General features: G+C 40.0%; 1 protein-coding gene across 2 annotated transcripts in view; it reads left to right on the top strand.

Annotated features, from left to right (window-relative positions):
- LOC306849614 (dmX-like protein 1) overlaps positions 1-14,925 on the top strand; it is a 57,664-nt gene extending 42,739 nt beyond the window's left edge. The window contains exons 33-45 of one of the 2 annotated variants that reach the window (XM_079384778.1): positions 1,769-1,970; positions 4,038-4,155; positions 4,385-4,435; positions 6,379-6,465; positions 6,542-6,663; positions 8,215-8,356; positions 8,438-8,498; positions 9,531-9,658; positions 9,760-9,837; positions 10,877-10,968; positions 12,071-12,123; positions 12,190-12,407; positions 13,162-14,925. In XM_079384778.1, coding sequence (XP_079240904.1) covers positions 1,769-1,970; positions 4,038-4,155; positions 4,385-4,435; positions 6,379-6,465; positions 6,542-6,663; positions 8,215-8,356; positions 8,438-8,498; positions 9,531-9,658; positions 9,760-9,837; positions 10,877-10,968; positions 12,071-12,123; positions 12,190-12,407; positions 13,162-13,386 — 1,577 coding nt within the window. In that variant the 3' untranslated portion in view covers positions 13,387-14,925. The remainder of the gene's footprint in view (positions 1-1,768; positions 1,971-4,037; positions 4,156-4,384; positions 4,436-6,378; positions 6,466-6,541; positions 6,664-8,214; positions 8,357-8,437; positions 8,499-9,530; positions 9,659-9,759; positions 9,838-10,876; positions 10,969-12,070; positions 12,124-12,189; positions 12,408-13,161) is intronic. The other variant, XM_079384779.1, reaches the window with a different exon arrangement.
- The last annotated feature ends 3 nt before the right edge of the window (positions 14,926-14,928 follow it).

Here is a 14,928-nt window from a genome sequence, read left to right as displayed (position 1 = left end):
AGTTTAGTTTAAATAGTATCTGTGAAATCAAATTAACGATAATCACTAGAAATTAAGTGTCCCCAACTGAGCAAGCCAGAGGCGACAGCGGCAAGGAACCAAAACTCCCTCGGAGACAGAATGGAGAAAACAACCTTGGGAGAAACCAGGACTCAGTCGGGGCCAGTTCTCCTCTGACCAGGATATTGTTTATTTTTTGCTTACTTATTGTTTTAATTAAAATTTTAAATGTATAAATGTATTATATTCCTATTTTTATAATACTATTTTTAGTTATTTTTTATACTTTATAAGTAATTAACAAGATTTTAAAATCTATATGATGTTTGATGGGGAGCCAGTGCAGTGTTGACAGAACCGGGCTAATATGGTCGTACTTCCTGGTTCTAGTAAGGACTCTAGCTGCTGTATTTTGGACCAGCTGTAATTTGTTGATCAAACGTGCAGAACAACCACCCAATAAAGCATTACAATAATCTAGCCTCGAGGTCATAAACGCATGAATTAGTATTTCTGCATTTGACGTTGAGAGCATAGGTCGCAATTTAGATATGATTTTGAGATGGAAAAACGCAGTTTTACAGATGCTAGAAACATGGCTTTCAAATGAAAGATTGCTATCAAACAGCACACCTAGGTTCCTAACTGATGAAGAAGAACTGACAGAGCAGCCGTCAAGTGTTCTAGGTTATTACATGTGGGGTTTTTAGGTCTGATAATTAACACCTCTGTTTTTTCAGAATTTAGCAGTAAGAAGTTACTCGTCATCCAGTTTTTTATAACGACTATGCATTCCGTTAGTTTCTCAATTTGGTGTGTTTCACCGGGCCGTGAGGAAATATAGAGCTGAGTATCATCAGCATAACAGTGAAAGCTAACATCATGTTTCCTGATAATATCTCCCAAGGGTAACATGTAAAGCGTGAAAAGTAACGGCCCTAGTACTGAGCCTTGAGGTACTCCGTACTGCACTTGTGATCGATATGATACCTCTTCATTCACAGCTACGAACTGATGGCGTTCAGATAAGTACGATTTGAACCATGCTAAGGCACTTCCACTAATGCCAACAAAGTGTTCTAGTCTATTTAAAAGAATATTGTGGTCGATAGTGTCGAACGCAGCACTAAGATCCAGTAGCACTAATAAAGAGATACAACCACGATCAGATGATAAGAGCAGGTCATTATTAACTCTAATGAGAGCAGTCTCAGTACTATGATACGGTCTAAGTCCTGACTGGAATTCCTCACAGATACCATTTTTCTCTAAGAAGGAATATAATTGTGAGGATACTACCTTTTCTAGTATCTTTGACAGAAAAGGGAGATTTGAGATCGGTCTGTAATTATCTAGATCTTTGGGGTCAAGTTGTGGTTTTTTAATGAGAGGCTTAATAACAGCCAATTTGAAGGTTTTGGGGACATATCCTAATGACAGTGATGAATTAATAATAGCCAAAAGAGGATCTATGACTTCTGGAAGCAGCTCTTTTAGTAGTTTAGATGGAATAGGGTCTAACATACATGTTGTTGGTTTAGATGATTTAACAGGTTTATACAATTCTTCCTCTCCTTAAGTAGAGAATGAGTGGAATTGTTCCTCAGGGGATCTATAGTGCACTATCTGATGCGATGCTGTAGCTGACGGCTGCATGGTTACAATTTTATCTCTGATAGAATCGATCTTGGAAGTAAAGTAGTTCATAAAGTCATTACTGCTGTGCTTTTGGGAAATGCCAACACCTGTTGACCTGTGTGTGTGTCAGATCTGCCTGTGTGCTCGCCGCTCTGTCACGCCGCTCTCAAGACGCTCCAGCGCTGGGAGCAGCTGCTGCTCAAGAGGCTGGAGATTTTCGGAGGTCCTCCGTCGAGGTTCATCTGCACACAGCTGCTGGAGGAGAGCGTGTCGTCGGGTCCGGCGCTGCTGCGGCACAAAGCCCTGTTTGAGCCCTCCAACACACCCTTTAGGTACAGAATACACGTCACACACACTTAAAGTGCCCCTATTAAGAGTTATGAAAGGTTCATATTTTGCTTTTGGGAGTCCCCAACAACAGCGCTGATTGGTCGATTGGTCTCATTTTCATCTCATCTCGCCTGTAATACCTGATAAAGCGGTGAGCGCAGTGCTCCTTTGTTTACAGCAGAAACCGCTATTTTAACGCTCCAAAAGCGGCACCCAGTGGCAAAGAATGAATTTGCATTTTCATTCAGACCAAGCAAAAAGACCAACAAAGTGAGCAGGGAATATGCTAATGTTGATGTTAACATGAAACGGCATGGGATTCGTTTTAAAAACGACTCTTTTCAATGATTCAGAGTCGACTCTTTCTTTTGAGAGACAATAACTTTATACACGGAGCACTTTCAGAACTTAGCAGGATGTTTTCATTCACTTAGAGCTGTGTTACTCACTGCATGAAAGATCATCTTCAAAAATACATGATAGGGGCACTTTAAGACTCGACTGAAACAGCAGTTTTTGGTTTTTGTAGGGCTGAAATCATTGACTGAAACAGCAACTTAAATTAGTTTTTTTTCCAATGGCGTGTTTTGATTTCTCATTTTTAATCGACACCGATATGGATTGTTAAATCTCAAGATCAGTCTCTGAGTCTGTGCTGTTTCCTGTTGATGTGTGAACTTCACTAAACATTGTTTGTAGCTCCTGCCATCCAATAAATCACAGTAATCTTTGTGCTTTGTTACTTTTAATATAAAACACAGCTTTCAAAATTCAGCTTTCAAATTCTGTTGATATTATCTGTAAATTCAGTCAGTAAATGTGTTTTTGTGGCTGTTTAATGTGTGGTGACGGATTGCTGTAGTGAACCGCTCATCTCTTCCTCTTTACTACTAGTTATGGCACCAATCAATCTGTCATGGAAACAAGCTTTTATTGCTGCCTCTGTTTAAATGTTTATATTTCGACTAGTGATGCACCCAAATGAAAATTCTGGGCTGAAACCAAAAATTCAGGATGCATTTGGCCAAAAACCAAAACTTAAAGAAAACACTTTTTTGTATAATTGTTTTAATATTAGACCTTTTTAAACATTTAAACATTTAATCATTTAGCTGACGCTTTTATCCAAAGCGACTTACAATTGCTATATATGTCAGAGGTCGCACGCCTCTGGAGCAACTAGGGGTTAAGTGTCTTGCTCAGGGACACATTGGTGTCTCACAGTGGATTCGAACCCGGGTCTCTCACACCAAAGGCATGTGTCTTATCCACTGCGCCATCACCACCCTTTAATTTATTTTACCTAAGCATCTAAATTAAATTTTTTGGAAAACGAAATTTAATAATCAATTACTTAATCAAATTTATTTAATCAACACTCAAATAAAAACTTTTAAAAAGTTTAACAAAAATTCTAATTGCTCATAAGGCTGTTTTTATGTCAACTTTTTAATAAGTGAATTATGTTTCTACTCCAGTTTGTTGGTGAACTATAAACTTTTAAACAATGGCTGTAATAATTTTTCAAGACAGATTTATGCAAACATACATTAAATAACGAAGACATGACTAGGAGATTAAGTAAAAATATAATTCATAATTAAAATATTGACCTAAAAACTTCCTTGTGTACAGTTTAAATGTTTGTGCAACTCAGTTGTTATTTGAGCATTGATTATTAAATACATTTGATTAATTCATTCATTATGAATTAATTAATCAAATGTATTTATTTATTATTAATTAATTCATTATGAAATAACCTTCACTTTTGGCTACACTGCAAAAAATGATTCTCTTAGTATTTTTGTCTTGTTTTCTAGAATAAATATCTAAATATTCTTGAATTAGCATTTACTGGACAAGCAAAAGTATTTAAAATATTAAGTCTTGTTTTCTAAAAGAAAAAAAAAAATCAATTTTATTAGTTTTTGATTAAAACAACAAAAATATCTGCCAATGGGGCAAGAAAAATAATCTTGTTTAGCCTTTGAATTAAGATGATTTTTCTTAATTTGGCTGCATCACTAGTGTTTTGTGATGAGGTTCTGAGCGTGTTTGATTCTCAGGTCTCGCCGGCGCTCCGCTCTGCCCGTCAGACGGCTGTGGCAGTATCTGGTCAAACAGGAAGAGGTTCAGGAGACGTTCATACGAAACATCTTCACCAAGAAACGAGATCAGAACGAGGTATTTGTGCTGCTGTTTCCCAGAATGCACCTCAAAATACAGTCTGTTCCCCATCAGCTGCTTGATTTCACTCCTCCTGATTGTGTTTTTAGCAGTCACCCCTGTCTGTGGAGCCATTAATGTCATTAATACTGATAACTGGTGGTGTACTTGTGTTAATTGAAGATGTTTGTAATTAACGTCTAATTGTGGCTGTGATGTGTGTGATTGACCGGCATGTTTGAATCAGGAGACTGACAGTGTGAAATGTTCTGTGCCGCTGGAGTCCACACACAACCAGGTATCTAACAGAGCTTCTGCTCCTTCATCATCATCATCATCATCATCATCCTCCTCCAGTCGTGAGGCTCTTTAAGATGCATGTTTATCTGCAAATCAACATGAAATCACAGATCTGCTCAGTAGTGCATAGTGCCTCTAAACTAGACTGTGTCTTAACAACTAATCTGACCAACTAGCAGTTAGTTACCAAAGGAGGAATCAGTCTTACTTTTCAAATTCAAAGTATTTGACCAATCATTTTTATGTGACTTGACTTAATGGAATGACCAGTCTTGAAGAAAACAAAACATCAATGACTAACTTGTAAGACTAGTCTAAGCCCGAAGTCGATCGCCCACAATGCACTGCAAACTCGCAGTGAGGTCTGAACATCAAGTCCTGACCTTAATCTGTTTTCCTTATTTAAACCTGAGTACAACACTATATTCAGCATCACATGTGATTTCCTGTTGATTTAAAGCTTGGACACTGAGTGTTAGTGAATAAGCCGGATTGTTCCACACATTATTTAAACATGTATTCTCCTCTAGCAGTAGCTCATGACTGAGAGGCCTTTAAAAGAGTCTTTAAACAGCACAACATGTTATCTCTGTGGTCTCTGTCACAATGAGGGATGGAACGATTCACTCAACTCACAATGCATTTTAGATTCAACACTATTGTCCTGTTAAATACTGTAAAGCTGCTTAGACTCGATCTGTATTGCATTAAGCTCTATAGAATAAAGAAGACATGACGATTTGATTCACGGTACTGATTTCACAATATGATTTTATCACATTCTGTTTTTTTTATTCAAAGGTTCACAAATTATACATAAAAAGGTGTCCTTTTAGTATTTCTCAGACAAAATGCTGCACATTTCTTTGTGAAATTTAAATATGTCAAATAACAAAAATAAAATGAAATTTTAAAACATCAAATCAAATAAATAATACAAATAAAATAAATCTTTATATAAAAAAAAAAAGGCTTTGTCTGTGCTCTTTCCATTTAAAATGACAGGCAAACACTGCATACATGCAGCATGAGCAGTTTCTGATTTCAATTAGTTTGTATGATTTCCAAATTTGAAGCAGAACAGAATGGTTCCACTTTAATTTTGTGAAACTGTTCAATTCAAGTTTATTTGTATAGCGCTTTTCACGATACAAATCAAAGCAGCATTACAGAAAATTAAAGTATGAATATCTGTATGAAACCGAAACAGCAGACGAGCCGCATGAGAAGCAGTTTCACTCTCTGCCAGCAGGTGGTGCTTCTGGAACAGCAGCGATACAGCGTTTCTTTGGTTACTGCTGTAAACACAGCAGCTGCTACTTTAATATGCATTATACAGAGACCAGATCAAAAGAAAACACCATCTAAACTTTCCTGAAGACAGTCAGTTTCCCTCAGAGACACACAAACCCCCGACTGTATTGTGATTCGTTTAACATCTCAGCTGACTTGAATCGCCACTTATATTTTTATCAACGATTTAATCGTGCATCGTTGCATCCCTAGTCAGAACACTGCAAAACAATGATTCTCTTACTCAGTATTTCTGTCTTGTTTTCTATAATAAATATCTAAACATTCTTGAATCAAGATGCATTTACTGGACAAATAAAATGATTTAAGATATTAAGTCTTGTTTTCTAAAATAAAATAAAAAATCAACATTTTGTTATTTTTTGCTTAAAACAAGCATATGGGGTAAGAAAAATAATCTTAATTCAAAGGCTAAACAAGATTATTTTTCTTGCCCCATTGGCAGATATTTTGCTTGTTTCAACTAAAAATGAACAATATTTTTATATATTTTTACAGAAAACAAGACAAAAACACCAAGTGAGAGAATAATTCTTTGCAGTGAACACATGAGCCCGTTGCGTTCACATCTCTGTCCCGTCTGAGACGAGTGTTAGTGATGTTGCTGCTCTCTCCTTCCTCCTGCAGATCGAGGCCGATCTGGGATTTCCTGGAGGAAAAGCTCGCATCATCCACAAGGAGTCGGACATCATCACGGCGTTCGCCATCAATAAGGTGCTGCGACGCGACATGCTGCGTTGTGTTTGTGTCTGATGTGAAGCGTAAACAACAGCCTCTCTCTGTCCTCCAGGCCAATCGCAACTGTTTAGTGATCGCCTCCACCCACGACATCCAGGAGCTGGATGTGTCCTCCATCCTCGCCACGCAGATCCTGACCTGGGTCGATGACGAGAATGAGAACGAGGTCAAAGGGTGAGTTACAGCAGCTCGGCAGTCATGTGATAAAACTCACTCTTAAAGGGACAGTTAAGCCAAAACTGATCATTCTGTCAGCATTTACTCTCCCTCATGTCGTTTCTTTCTTATGTCGAACACAGAAGATGATATTTTGAAGAATGTTGGTGAACAAACAGTTGACGGTAGCCATTGACCTGTGTGATATGATGATTTTTGCTCGTGGAGAAATATCGTAGTATCGTGCTACAGAGCACATTCTATCAGTTACAGTTCTGACGCCTCCTCAGCGGTAGAGTTACTCTCACGGGACACTGTGCTTTAAAAAAAGCATTTGCATGTGTTAAACATTTCATTCACCCGCTGGTCTGATGTGCGCTTTTTCTGAGCGTTTATCTCCGTTATCTCAGTTATCTATGTCAAGGTTTACATACAGACTCAGTTGGTTATCTCTAAAATGAAAGTAAACAGTTGAGAGTAAAATGCATTCGTGTCTGTATATTAGATGTGTGCAGGTCTTAAACGGACAGAACTAAACATGCAGCTGACTGTCATTAAACTGATACTTCACCCTAAAATTTAATTTCTGTCCCAAACCTGTATTAATTTCCTTCTTGTGCTGAACACACAAGATATTTTGAAGAATGAGGGTAACCAAACAGTTGCTGGTCCACATTGACTTTGATAATAGGAAGCAAATACTATGGAAGTCACTGGGAACCAGCAACTGTTTGGTTTTCCACGTTCCTCAAAATAACTTTTATGTTCAGCAGAAGAAAGAAACTCATTCATCTTTAAAAGTGAGTGAGTAATTTTTGGAAATGTTGGAGAGTATTACATACGTAAACGACGTATTCAACATATGTACACACATACGCTGTTTATTTAGTTTACGCTTCGATCTGAACGTAAACAGCGTATCCGTGTGCATATGTTGTTTATGTATGTGATTCTCTCCAAAATGGTGCTATAGAGTGACGTGGAGGAGACGAATTGTTTAAGTCGTTATTTTTGTTTTCTTTGCACACAAAGTATTCTCGTAGCTTCGTAAAATTACGGTTGAGCTGCTGATGTCACATGGATTATTTTAACGATGTCCTTGCTACGGTTCTGAGCCTTGATGGTGTTAGGATCCTTGCTGTCTATGAGAGGGTCAGAGAGCTCTCGGATTTCATCAAAAATATCTTAATGTGTGTTCAGAAGATAAAAATGTTTAAAAAAAAAAAATGGTAAAACCAACATGACAAAGAATCGTTATAAAATCATGATATTTCTAAAAAAAAAAAAAAAATTGTGATCTGATATTTTTGCCATATCGCCCACCCCTAAAAACAAAAACACTGGAAGTCAATGGCTACCGGCAACTGCTTGGTTACCAGCATCATGAATGAAGGTCTTACGGGTTTGGAACGAGATGAGGGTGAGTAATTAATGACAGAATTTTGGGGTGAGCTAACCCTTTAAATAAATTAGCACAATAATACGGTGTATCGGTGATCTCACAGGCTGAAGATATGAGGATATGAGCACTAGAGCGTATGATGATGATGTGCTTGTGTTGTTTGGCAGGACGGATGATTTCCTGGTGGTTCACGCTCGGGACGACTTCACCGCGCTTCACGGCAGCACACCCTACACCCACAGCAGCCCCGGGACGCCCATCAACATGCCCTGGCTGGGCGGCCTGCAGACGGGCCGAGGAGCCGCCGTGGTGAGCAGTGCTAACAGCACTCGAGCGCTAACACCCCGCACATGCTAACACTCGCTCACACTCTTCTGTGTGTTCATGCAGCTCATCAAACGCAACATCAACAACGTGAGGCGGATGACGTCACACCCCACGCTGCCCTACTGTGAGTGACTGCATCAAACACACACACACACTCACACAGCAGTGAACACACACACACACACAGCAGTGAACACACACACACACACAGCAGTGAACACACACACACACACAGCAGTGAATACACACACACACACACAGCAGTGAACACACACACACACACACACAGCAGTGAACACACACACACACAGCAGTGAACACACACACACACACCGTGAACACACACCCGGAGCAGTGGGCAGCCATGCTGCAGCGCCCGGGGAGCAGTTGGGGGTTCGGTGTCTTGCTCAAGGGCACCTCAGTCGTGGTATTGAGGGAGGAGAGAGCGCTGGACATTCACTCCCCCCACCTACAATCCCTGCCGGCCCGAGACTCGAACCCACACCCTTTAGATTACAAGTCCAACCCTCTAACCATTAGGCCACGACTTCCCCTGATAATCAATAAAATAATCAATAAAAATTAATAAAAACACAGACATATTTAAAACAAAAACTAATAAGAATGACAAAAACACAACAAAATTACTGAAATTTTACAACTAGACTGAAGAAAATGTGCTGCTTTCCGTGGCAGTTGCTAGTGTGTTCTGGGTGGTTGCTAGGGGGTTTCTAGGGTGTTGAAAAAAATATAAAAATAAAACAAAATGTTAACACTTTCCCCAGCAGTGTTTTTTTTAAGTTGCCAGCCACTGCATCATTTTTGGCAAGTTTTCATAAAAAAAAAACATTTTGAACAATGGCCTTTCTTGTCAAAGACTATGGATCAGATTCAGAACGATAATCAAAACTCAGATGGAGTTGTTCGCTTCCATCAAATCTCCAAAGCTTGCACAATCCTAAACCACTTTCTGGATCATTTTGATTTATATGCTGTTTAATGTTTGATGATTGTTATTTTGCATATGCATCTGCTTACACATGTGATCACTTGTTTCTGATTCTACATCGCCGTGTTTTGATTCAGAGATTCAGTACTCTTTCAGAAGATGTGTAATGGCGCCTCCCACCGTGTGTGTGTGTGTGTGTGTGTGTAGATCTGACCGGAGCTCAGGACGGCAGCGTGCGCATGTTTGAGTGGGGTCACTCACAGCAGATCACCTGCTTCAGGAGCCCCGGAAACTCCAGGGTCACCAGGATACGCTTCAATTACCAGGGCAATAAGGTGCGTCGGGATCGTCAGGAATAACTTGTGTGTGTGTGTGTGACTGTAGTGTGTGTAAACCAGCTCACGTGTGTGTGTGTGTGTGTGTGTGTGTGTTGCAGTTTGGGATCATGGATGCAGACGGAGCACTCAGTCTCTGGCAGACCAGCACCTCAGGAAACGCTCACAAACCCTATCTGGTATGTCCACCGCTCTCTTTGTTCCTCATGTACAGTACTTGTCAAAAGTTTGGAAACATGATTTTTTAAATGTTTTTGAAAGAAGTCTCTTCTGCTCATCAGAGCGGCATTTATTTGATCAAAAATACAGTAAAAACTGTAAAATTGTGAAAAATGATTGCAATTTAAAACAGCTGTTTCTATGTGAATATCTGTTAAACTAATTGATTGCTGTGTGTGTGTGTGTGTGTGTGTGTGTGTGTGTGTGTGTGTGTGCACGTGGATGGGTTAAATGCCGAGCACAAATTCTGAGTATGGGCCACCAAACTTGGCTACGTGTCACGTCACTTTCACTTTTCAGTGAAGACATTTATAATGTTCCAAAAGATTTCTATTTCAAATAAATGCTGTTCTTTTGAACTTTCTATTCATCTGTGAATCCTGAAAAATAAAATGCATCACAGTTTCCACAAAAATATTGTGCAGCACAACTGTGTTCAACATTGATAATAATCAGAAATGTTTGTTGAGCAGTAAATCAGTATATTATAATGATTTCTGAAGATCATGTGACACTGAAGACTGGAGTAATGATGCTGAAAATACAGCTGCAGATCACAGAAATACATTACACTTTAACACATATTCACATAGAAAACAGCTGTTTTAAATAGTAAAAATATTTCACATTTTACTGTATTTTACTGTACTGTATTTGATCAATAAATGCAGAATTGGTGAACAGAAGAGACTCCATTAAAAACATCATTATTGATAATACTGTAAATATGTTCACATTGTTTAAATATATTTATTGTGTCTCAACCTGTTTTTGTACATTTTGATATTTAATTAATTGGTTTTGTTATTGTGTGGTGCTGTTGTGTTTGTGTGCACTGGATGTAGGATCGAAGCTCTGTGTGATTGTGATTCTGTTGGTTTGGATGCACTGATGACATGTTTGCCATTCTTAATGTGTGTCTGTACTGAATAAAGCTACACTTCTTAGCCGTGTTCCTCATCATCTTCTGTGTGTGATCGTTTCCTTGTTTTCCTCCAGACGCTTCAGTGTCACAATAAGACAGCAAATGACTTTGTGTTTGTGGGCTCATCATCTCTCATCGCCACCGCAGGCCTGTCCACAGACAACAGGTACTCTCTCTCTCTCTCACACACACACTCGCGCACACACACTCACACACTCTCTCTCACACTCACTCGCACACACGCACACTCTCTCTCACACTCACTCGCACGCACACTCTCTCTCACACTCACACACTCTCTCTCACACTCACTCGCACGCACGCACTCTCTCTCACACTCACACACTCACTCGCACGCATGCACGCACGCACACTCTCTCTCACACTCACACACTCTCTCTCACACTCACTCGCACGCATGCACGCGCACACTCTCTCACACTCACACACTCTCTCTCACACTCACTCACACTCTCTCACACTCACACACACTCTCTCTCACACTCACACACACTCTCACTCACACTCACTCGCACGCATGCACGCACGCACACTCTCTCACTCACTCGCACGCACACACATACACTCTCTCACACACACACACATGCACACACACACACACACACTCTCTCTCACACTCACTCACACTCTCTCACACTCACACACACTCTCTCTCACACTCACACACACTCTCACTCACACTCACTCGCACGCATGCACGCACGCACGCACGCACACTCTCTCACTCACTCGCACGCACACACATACACTCTCTCACACACACACACATGCACACACACACACACACACACTCTCTCTCACACGAACGCACGCACACACACATACACTCTCTCTCACGCACGCACACACATACACTCTCTCTCACACACACACACGTGCACACACACATACACTCTCTCACACACACACACACACACACACACACACTCTCTCTCTCACACACACACATACACACACACACACTCTCTCTCTCGCACGCACACATACACACACACACACACACTCTCTCTCACACGCACGCACACACACATACACTCTCTCACACACACACACGCACACACTCTCTCTCTCACACGCACGCACGCACACACACATACACTCTCTCTCTCACACACACACTCTCTCTCTCTCACACACACACACACGTCTCTGGAACAGAGCTTCATGAAAAGATAACGATTAAATCAGAAAAATGTGAACTTAAATTTATAAAAACAACATAATCTTAACACATTCTCTCATCACAGGAATGTGTGTCTGTGGGATGCGCTGGTCGCGCCGGCATACAGTCTGGTTCACGGTAAGTCATCTCACACACACACACACACCCCTGTAGAAACACATCTAAACGAGACGTGTGCTGCAGGCTTCAGCTGTCACGAGTCCGGCTCCACGGTTCTGGCTCTGGCGTCCAAACAGCAGCTGCTGCTCAGCGGGGGCCGGCGGGGCTGGATCAGTGTTCTGGACCTCAGTCTGAAGATCCAGCGCCAGAGTTTCCAGGCTCACGACTCGCCCGTCAAAGCACTGGCCGTCGACGCCACCGAGAGCTGCTTCGTCAGCGGATCGGCCGAGGGCAACATCAAGGTCTGAGCCTCACCCTTTATATACTGTTACAGAACCTACTCACATTTTCAAATAGCTTTTAGCTTTATATTTTCAGTTTGAGTTTTAGGAATTTAAGATTTTTTTTTTTTTTTACTTTTCATAATTTTTGTGTTTTGTTTACTTAGCTTTTCTGTTTATGTCACTCAGTAATTTTAGCATTTAAACTTTTTTGTAAAAAAAATTGACTCATTTTAGTATTATTTAATTTAATTGTCAAGGCAGCATTTCTAATGTAATGTTTTTAAGTTATCTATGATATGTATCTATATCATAACAATATAATATGTATATATCTATATCATTTTACTTTAGCTTTATTTCAATTACAGAAAACAGTTTTTAGTACTTTCAGTCTTAGTTAACAACAAAGACACAGTTGGTTGCTTTGGGAATAACTAGTTAGGAATAAAAGTTGCTGGATGAAAGGTTATGATTAACATGTTTTCACTAATCTGAAATTAAAAGAGAAATTTAGTTAATAAAAATAAACAAAGCATTTGTCCTCATCACAGCAATGAGAATTAGGAGAGAGAATATTTATTGTCATGAGAATAATGTCACAATACAAACAAACCTTAACAGTCCTTAAAACAGACCTGGTGCTCTTTATGCAACACAGAATGATAAATATTAAAACCTTGTCCAGCACACTAGTTGATCACAGGGAATAAACACGTGTGTTGATATAGTTCTGTTGTGTGTGTGTGTGTGTGTGTGTGTGTGTGTGTGTCAGGTGTGGAGCATGTCCACCCAGAGCCTCCTGCACACCTTCAGTAATGAACACGCTCGCCAGTCGCTCTTCCGTAACCTGGGCACAGGCGTCATGCAGATCGAGACCGGCCCGGCCAATCACGTCTTCTCCTGCGGCGCAGACGGCACCATGAAGCTGCGCCTGCTCCCCGACGCTCTGAGCCTCTACTGCAGCGCAGCGAAGAGCGACGTCAGGTTCATCATGTAGCACACTCATGACTCTTTGCACACGGTAAGACAAGCAATACGAGAGAGGACACACAACCCAAACACAGGGATCCTGGGACGGAAGCACACTGTACGATTTCTGCAGCATACTAATCTGAAATATATCTATAAATATATATCAGTAAAGCCTTAACTAGCCAAACTGTTGCTAAGTGGTGTTGTGATCGTGCTCTAGACTCAATATAGTGATAAGTGTCCTTATATTTCTACCCAATCATCTCTCGCGCTGGACGTCTCCATCATCAGACCACTGGATTCTGTTGCATCTGTCAAACGATGTGTGGTAGTTTCTGTCGTTGTTATAATCGTTCTATGGGAAGGTATTGTATATTACTACAGTAAGCAGTATTTAGTAGGCTGAGATGATGAGCTTTAAAGCAACAGTTCACCCAAAAATAAAAAGTCATCTTTTACTCTCCCTCATGTCGTTTCAAACTTGTATGAGTGTCTTTCTTCTGCTGAACACTGAAGATGATGTTTTAAAGACCAAACAGTTTCATTCACTTCCATAGTGTTTTTTCTTGTAGTATAGAAGTCAATGGGTGCCGTCAACTGTTTGCTCTTTAAAACATCATCTTCAGTGTTCAGCAGAAGAAAGACACTCATTGAAGCCGAGAGAGTAAATGAGTTATATGAGTGTTAATCGTTCCTATGTTTGAATATAAAGCGTTTTGTGTGTGAAGATCGGCCGTGTCGAGCCGAAGCATCATTCCATTTGTGAATCAACCAATCAGCTTCATCTCACGGCTGTCGTCGAGTTCAGAGCCGCTAACTGGAATGAAGATCACAGCTGCTTTTATTTTCAGTGTAAATATGGAGCTGAACTCGAGGTTTGATGAAATGATTCTGTGTTAATATAAAGCATATTTATAATCATCGAGGCTCCTGCAGACGTTTGTTTTAAGGAACGTTGTTCAGGGTTTATTTTTTACGCTTTTCTTTTACCTGCCGCCGATCAACTCGGGCACAAACGCGGCTCTTCTTCATTCTATCGAGAGATTTTTATCTGATGAAGGTCCTGGTGTTCTTCCTCACCGCAGAGAAGGATGCTCTTCCTCAGGATATTCTGTCTTGTTTTTAATCCTTAAATCAAGAATCATTTACTGGAGATGCAAAATTGAAGATATTAAGTCTGAAATATTAATCAAAATGAAGTGAGTTAATGTTTAAAACGAGAACAAATATCTGTCAACAGGCTCAGAAAAATAATTTTCTTTCGTTTGAATTATGTAGATTTTTCTGACCTATTTTCCCCTAAAATCACAAAAGAATTAATGCCTGAGCTAATTTTGCATCTCCAGCATATGTCTGCTTGTTCTGGAAAACAAGACAAGAATACAGAGCGAAATCTAGATTATTGCTGATATAATGACGTAAGGAATCGGCTGTAGTGATCATGCTTTCTGCCCTTTAACCTCTCAAATGTGAATATATGCAAATGAATCTAATTTTATAATGAGTATGACGAGATCTGTAATATACTTGACTGTATGTAATGAGAAAATAAATGACTTAATGCAAC

Source organism: Barbus barbus (genome assembly GCF_936440315.1).
Source record: "Barbus barbus genome assembly, chromosome: 29".
Taxonomy (NCBI): Eukaryota; Metazoa; Chordata; class Actinopteri; order Cypriniformes; family Cyprinidae; genus Barbus; species Barbus barbus.
Note: the sequence above shows the minus strand (reverse complement) of the source record. Positions and strands in the feature narration are given on the sequence as shown.